This window comes from Centrocercus urophasianus, unplaced genomic scaffold, assembly GCF_019232065.1.
Source record: "Centrocercus urophasianus isolate 14NV4802_14NV808 unplaced genomic scaffold, USGS_Curo_1.0 seq_40, whole genome shotgun sequence".
Taxonomy (NCBI): Eukaryota; Metazoa; Chordata; class Aves; order Galliformes; family Phasianidae; genus Centrocercus; species Centrocercus urophasianus.
The window spans coordinates 547,099-554,394 of record NW_024884978.1 but is presented as its reverse complement, the minus strand read 5'-3'; the positions used below and the strand labels follow the sequence as shown (position 1 = coordinate 554,394).

General features: G+C 55.8%; 1 protein-coding gene across 1 annotated transcript in view; it reads right to left on the bottom strand.

Annotated features, from left to right (window-relative positions):
• Positions 1-273: 273 nt before the first annotated feature.
• LOC122167900 overlaps positions 274-7,296 on the bottom strand; it is a 32,219-nt gene continuing 25,196 nt past the window's right edge. The window contains exons 2-4 of the mRNA XM_042832799.1: positions 1,037-1,169; positions 868-952; positions 274-523 (exon numbers count right to left, since the gene is read on the bottom strand). Coding sequence (XP_042688733.1) covers positions 434-523; positions 868-952; positions 1,037-1,169 — 308 coding nt within the window. The 3' untranslated portion in view covers positions 274-433. The remainder of the gene's footprint in view (positions 524-867; positions 953-1,036; positions 1,170-7,296) is intronic.

The window sequence follows — 7,296 nt, the reverse complement described above, 5'->3', positions numbered from 1 at the left end:
CCATGCTGCTCATGCAGTTCCCATGCACCTTTCTCATCCTGCATGTCTCCATCCCAGGGCATCCCCTTCTCTCCTGTCCCCAAGGTCCCATGGGGTGCCCCAGGACACCACACACCTCCCACCGTGGCACTTGGTGCTGCTCTGTCACAGCTCCCCGGCGCATACCATTGACAAGCTTCTGTTAAATAATTGAATTACTCAAATTGTTCCCTTTTCCCTTCGGTTTCGGTACACATTTGTCATCATTCCATTAGGCAGGCGCTTTACTCTCATTTCATTTATTCATAAGCATTGCCGGGGCTCAGGCAGCAGCAATGACAGCAGAGCTGAGCGTGATCGCTAGCACGGGACACGCTGTCCCCAGCACTCCCACGGTGGCACGGGGATGGTGGTGGTGGAGGATGGGTTCCATGTGCACCACTGTCACTGCAGCTCACTGCCCTGCGCTGGGGGTGCCGAAGATTTGGGCAAAGGGGGGGCTGAGGCAGCTGCACGCCCACAGCCGTGTCATCATAAGCGATTCCTGTATCAACAAGACATTTACAAAGGAAAGCAAATAAGCCAATTATGGGGAAATATCCCGTCACCCGTCCGGCTTCCCCACAAAGCACAGCGGCACGAGTTCTGCACTGCACATCCCAATTAAACACCCATCGTGACAGCACGTGGCAGCAGATGAAAGGACTCCACGGCTCTGTGGCACCCCTCCCCCCTGCACCCCGCTGATGGCAGACACCGACGTCTGTGGGGAGAACAGAGTCCCACGTGGCCAGTCCTGCACTGCAGGGCACATCCTTACCAAGGGTCCCCATCCCACTGAGCAGAGCCCCTACATGAGTACAGCCCCAGGGCAAGGGTGCCCCTCACCTCTCCACCTCTGGGATGAGAGAGAGGCACTGCACTGCTGGAGCCACCACGGTCCTCATCTTTCATGTCACGGATGGGAGAAGACCTAGGGGAGGAATTAGAGATAAAAAATTGGACACTGGCGGGAGGGTGCGAGGCCTCCCCCGTGCATGCAGAGTAGATCCATTACCATAATAACGAAGCACTTAATAGCCGCTTCCCTGCTTGCTCTAATTGAAACGGATAGCGTTGTTTCCAGGGCTGAGCAGCGTTAAGTCCTCGGTGCTGCCAGCGTGTGCCCATCCCACAGCCATCGGCAGCTCCTGCAGGATAGGAACACAGAAGGGGACAGGGATGGGGACAAGGAGGGGTGTGCTGGCCAAGGTGGCTGCAGGAGGTCAGCAAAGCCACAAGCCCAACCCTGTGCCCCTCCTGGAGTCTCCATGGTTCTGAGAGCACTCTGTGGTGCTGAGCTCATCCCTCCATGTCAGGCACTGCAAGAACTGGGGGAACGTGGCTCTGGACACAGGTCTGGCACAAGTTTGCAGGACCACTGATCATCTAATTGCGGTAATTAGTCCATAATTGTGCAATTGTTTCAGGATGTGGTGCCATGTGTTCCTGTAACGGATGGAGAGGAAGACACAGCCAGAATGTCCCAGGGTTAACAAAGGACCCACACGTCCTCAGAGATCCCCTCTGACACGACACTGCGTGAGGCTGACCGTGTCCCACTGGCTGGGTAGCACTGAGGCCACTGTGACATCCTGTGCCAGGGGGCAGGGTTGGCACTGAGCTGCTGCAGGCATGAGTGGGCAGCACCTCCAAGCACCTCTGCTCTGCTGAGGCTGGCAGCATTGAGCAGTGGAAATAGGAATTTGGGAAAAGAAGAGGCAGTCAGCTCTGCCCAGCTCAGCTGTATGGGCATGATTCATTTCACTCCACCCATTTTTTCCATGAAATGGCAGCAAATCTCCACTCCAAGCATTGTTTCCAAGCAGGAGCGGCTGTGCAGGCAGACACCAGCACCACGCCTGGGCTGTGCCAGCAAGACCTGCCAGTGGCTGCCTGCATGCTGCCCTGCCCGCCCTGCACAGTGGCACGTGGCGACAGAGGCATCCAGCTAGAACCATGACCTGTAGCCATGAGAAACTGCTGCAGGATGGATGCAACAGCTGAGGGTGAGGATGTTCATCGTTTGCGATGGAGCTCAGCCCATCCCCATGCACAAAGCACAACAAGCTGTGTTTTCTGCAGGAACTTAATCGGGAAGCCCACAGCCCCGTGACCCCCAGCCTGAGGGAGACGCCGGTCTGCGGCCATGGGACGCCCTGGCTGGCAGCCTGCAGCTGGCGGGGATGCAACGGCACGGATGGGGACAAGTCCTGAGAGGCCGTGTGGAGACGTTCTGGAGGCATGTGCTTGTTCTGGAGTGCGTCGAGGGGCCGCAGCCAGCTGGCTGAATCCAGCCTGTGAGCGGCTGCACGCCCAGGCTGTGTCGGTGCTTGCACATCAGTGGCCAAGTCAACACAGTGCAAAGAGCTGCGGGGCTGCAGGACAGCACCATGATACACCCAGCTGCTCCTACACCAAGCCCTGCAGCGCCCAAGCTGTGTGCACGACCCCTTCCCCTGGAGTTCCCTCCCTATAGGGTTCCTCAGGGTGAGTGAACCCCAGGATTTCCCTTCTGAGGCTCCCCAGCTCATGAGCAGCCATCAGCCTGGATTTCTCCCATTTTGCCCATGCTGCTGGAGGAGCAGGGCAGGTCCTGGCGGTGGGCAGAGACACGAGCAGCCCCGTGTCTGCTTGAGGTGCCAGCAACAAATCCAAGGCTGCGTCAGCACAGGCAGCAAAAGCCCCAGCACGGCACGAGGCTGACAAGTGTATCGTGTCTCCAACGGGAAGGAGCAGACGGGAGGGAAATAAAAGCAAATGACATCACTTGCTGGCACGGGAGCACACACCAAGAGCTATTTCTGGCAGGACCTGGCCCGGGCTTCCTGCTTAAATGCTTGCAGATGTGGCTGCGGGCGCCTGGCGCAGGGCTCCAGCTCCTCCTGTGGGCTCCCAGACCCAGCCGGGTGCTGCCCACGCCAGGATGTGCTTGGGGCCAGCAGTGGTCCCAGCACTGCCCCATGGCTGCCAGAGCCCTGCATGGCTGCACAGGGGCATACAGGGCAGCCAGCCGGTGACCGGGACATGGTGACACCTCAAGGTGACCGACAAGGGCAAGGAGACAGGAACCTGGCAGTTGCCATGGTTACCAGCCGAGCATCCCCCAGCGCTGACTCAAAGCATGAGTAAAGCCCATCGTTAGGTGCAGGGAATGGAAGGAAGGGCTGGATGGCTGCGAGTTGTCCTGCTTACGGTGCCAGGGGGTGCTGGTGAAGCTGAGACGCAGTCTTGTCCCATTATCTTGTCCTAATCATCAGGAGCTCAGCTGCCTTTCTTTGCCCGCTTGTACACTAACCCAGACTTTATTCCTTCGAGGGTGGTTACAACACTCTGGATTTGCAGTGAGTTCATCCCACTGGCTTATTGATAAGGCACAATTCTGGGGGAAGGCTTCCCCCTAAACCTGTGGCTGCTGGGCCACCTCCGTGGGCTCTGAGCTCTCTGGCAGAGACCTGGGCTGGGCTCAGTGCCACTGTTCCGATCCTGGCTTCCCACCAACCACAGTGCTACGAGCAAACCAAAAGGAAAAGCATCTCGGGGTGAAACTAAATCCAATTGGAGACGTGGCAGCTGGTCCTCCTCTTTCCTTCTCTGGTTTGCTATGCAGGGTGCAACACCAGCAGGTCCCCATCCTCACTGCCACCCGTGTCACCACGGAGTGAGACAGTCACCATGGGGATAGCTGGCATTTACTGGTTGCCCCCAACCACTGCAAGGAAACCAGTATCTCTGCTGCCACAGGCAGGAATATCCCGCTCACTAGCTGCTGCCAGATGTTCCTCTGCAGAGTTACTTGATGGAAAAACAGGGAAGGGAGCATGAGATGTGCCAGCAACATCTTGCTTTAATAAAAGAACAGGAAATAATGTTGGAGGAAGGAAAGATGTGCCTGAGTTTGTCCTCCTCCTGCACAGAAATGTGCCGTTAGAGAAGGATCTGCAGCAGGGATGCTGGGCTGCACCCAGAAGCACCCAGATGATCCCTATTCCCATGGGTACATCTCTGTGCTCCACCAGCCCCAAAACACCCAGGGCAGCTCAAGGAAGGCAGAAAGCCCTAAAATCAAACTGAGTTGAGGAAGGGGAGATCACCTACATGTCTCGGTGCTCACAGCCTCCTTCCTGCCCCTGCTCAGCCAGCTGCCAGCAGCCTAAGAGGAAGGATGGGGAGAGCAGCAATTACAATGCAGGCAGCTGGCTGCAGCCAGTTGGAGAGCTCCTCGACCCACCCTACCCAGTCTCATTCCGCCTCCATGCACCCCATTCAATCTCCATCCATCCTATCCAATTTCATCCCATCTCCATCCACCTCATTCAATCTCCATCCCATCTCCATCCCATCCCCTTCTCACCCCAGCAGAGCCAGGACAGTGGCACCAAAAAGCTTTGTGGTCCTTGAGGTAAAGAAAATCCCCAGGGAGGAGGAGAGAGGAAGGAGAAGAAAAGCAAACCAGCAAGGAAAAAGGAGTTCAATCAGATTTGTAAAGGGCACAATTTACAAAATCCATCACATATTTTACTAGGCTGGGATTTACGGATTAGCCTGTAATATTTAGGTGGCTTTTTGTAATAAAATCCTGAGCTGCAGCAGCCTTGGGAAAGAGAGAATGAGGAAGAATTCTCCTTTACATCCCACCCTCATTTTCCCAGCTTTTCCTCCTTATTCTCTCTTTCTGATCTAGGCAGTCCCGTTAATCTGGGCTTTATCTGCCTATGGAGGAGGACTGAGCTCTTTATTGGATTTTTGTCAAGAATAAATGATTTAGTTTGGGATATTGCGGAAACGGTTTCCGTGGCATTACACCATCTAATAAATGAAGCAGTGGGGATCAATTCCTTCCCGGCCACGCGCTCAACAGGCTGCGGGAAGCCTGCGCTGTCGTCACTGCCGTTGTGAATCCAGCAGCTCCACACTGCTTGCCTGATGGCACAGCCACCAAAGCATCCCAACCCTGGAGGCAGCTGTGAACCATCGGCTCTGCTCTCTGTGTGCAACAGCAGCTCCACAGCCAAGTGACAAAATGAGCAAAGCCCGGAGGTGCCAGGAGGACGGCAGTGTGGGGTCACTGTGAAGTCCCTGCTGGGGACAGGGCAGGACAGCGAGGAGGGAACTGGAGGCTCATTTCCCTTTCAGGAAGGATTATAAAACCCATCACTAAAGTTCTTAATCGTCTTAGCACAGACCTAATTATTGGGAAAAGTACTTCAGGGGGCAGAAACTCGCCCTGGACTTCCTTTGTCTCGCTCAGCCCTATGGAGGGGAGATGGATCCCCATCCGGGGATGGATGGGCAGAGCCTCTGTGCCCCATCCCCACCAAAGTGCCCCCACGCTGCCGCAGCACCGGCACCCACCCACAGCACCACGGCAGGGTGGGTGGGCAGAGCCTTTGAAGAGATGGAGTTAAGTGCCTGTGAGTGTGTGCGATGGTGATTTATGAAGGCTCCTAATTAAGGGAAATCCTTTGGGGAATGAAAATCCCTCAGCTGTCAGGTTTGTGTGGGAAGGAGAGCAGGCAGAGCCAAGGACCTTGGGGACACGAGGAGTTTTGCAGCCAGAATGAGCAAAGCCACTGCTGTTCCTGACCCAACCTCATTTCTGTCCCCATCTTCATACCCATAACCATCCCCATCTCCATCCCCATTCCATCCCCATCCCTATTCCCTCCCCATTCCTATCCCCATCCCCATTCCTATCCCCATCCCCATTCCATCCCCATCCCTATTTCCTCCCCATTCCTATCCCCATCCCCATTTCTATCCCCATCCGTATCCCCATCATCACTGCAGAATGGGGTCCTGGGGAGGAGCACCCATGCACGAGGCTGAGGGTGTCCATCCCATGGTCTCCACAACCCAGAGTAGGGAACTCACCCCATGAACAGGGAAGTGCAAGACCTGGGCATGGCACAGCTGGAAGAGGACCCCCCCTGTCGCCTACTCCAGTGAGTGCAATGAGTTATTACTGCAGGAAATGAAACTGCTAATAAATCCCCAGGCAGAAGCCGGGAAGGTTAAAACTCCATCTTTAAAGGGAGACAATGATTTATAAAGTGGCATCCAATTCCTCTTCCCCACTGCACAGCTTTGGGCTGCCAGGAGCGGGACTGTGGCTGCGTGTGCTGAGCTCACCCCATGCATGGAGATGCTGACAGCGCAGGGTGGGGGCTGGGGAGGGGGGGGAGAAGGACCCAACTTGGGGTCAATGCCCTGTCCTCAGCCCCCATTCCAGCCCCCACGTGCAATCAGACACACTCTCCCTGCGCACCACGGTAATTCCCCACCCCTGACCTGCTGGGGACCCACTCACCTGCAGAAAATGGGTTTTTAATAGAGTTTGGTTTTTCTATCACCTATTTGCTGCGCCGCTTTAAATCTCGTTCCACACAGAAGCGTCGTGGGGCTGAGCACAGCCATTGTGCTGGGGAGTCCAAGGACGGAGGAAAACAACACCCCAACGGATCCCAGTGGCTGGGGGGGATACGTGGCATCCCCTCGGGGACAGCTGGGTCCAGCTGGATGTGGCTGTGAGCACACAAGGCTGGGATGCGCCGTGCAGACGAGGTCATTGCTCTCATCAGAAATAAACAGGAAGACGTGATGAGCCTCAGCCAAGGGCTTGGGCAGCGAGGGGTTGTGCAGGGGGCAGCAGGACTGCAGGCAAGGGAATGCATCCCGTTGCTGTGGGGCTGCACCACGGCACCCAGCAGGAGGATGCTGCGTGCAAGCGTGAGCTCACCCCACTTCTTCCCCTGTCTGATCTCAGCACTCAGCTCCAGCCAGCAGCAAGTCCCTACAGGAGAGCATCCACACGCAGCGTCTGGAGTGAGAACATCTAGGGAAATAAGGCAATGAGCAGAGCAGGAGAGCCTGTAAGTTACCAGCACCTCGAGATGCTCATAAATAATGCACGTGGCACAGAGTTGGGGAGCTTTTTACCCAGTTAATTAATATGTATGGTAATGTGCGTGAATGCAATGCAGCGGCAGGGCTCCCCCTTTGCTCCCAGAAAAAATACTTCTTGGAGGACTGACACATTTATTATCTCCCCTATAATTACCTTATTGTGAGCATTTGTTCTAAAACACCCTGAGAACCCCAGCCCCATGCAGGGCTCCCAGGAGGGGAATGGCTTTGAAACATTGGTGGGGACTGGGGAAAGTGGGTCAGGATGGGACTCCAGGGCTCTGCTGGGGATGTACCAGATCTGCTTGGGCTGTTATGTCATCTCTGGGCAGAACAGATGGGATGGGATGGGATGAGATGGGATGGGATGGG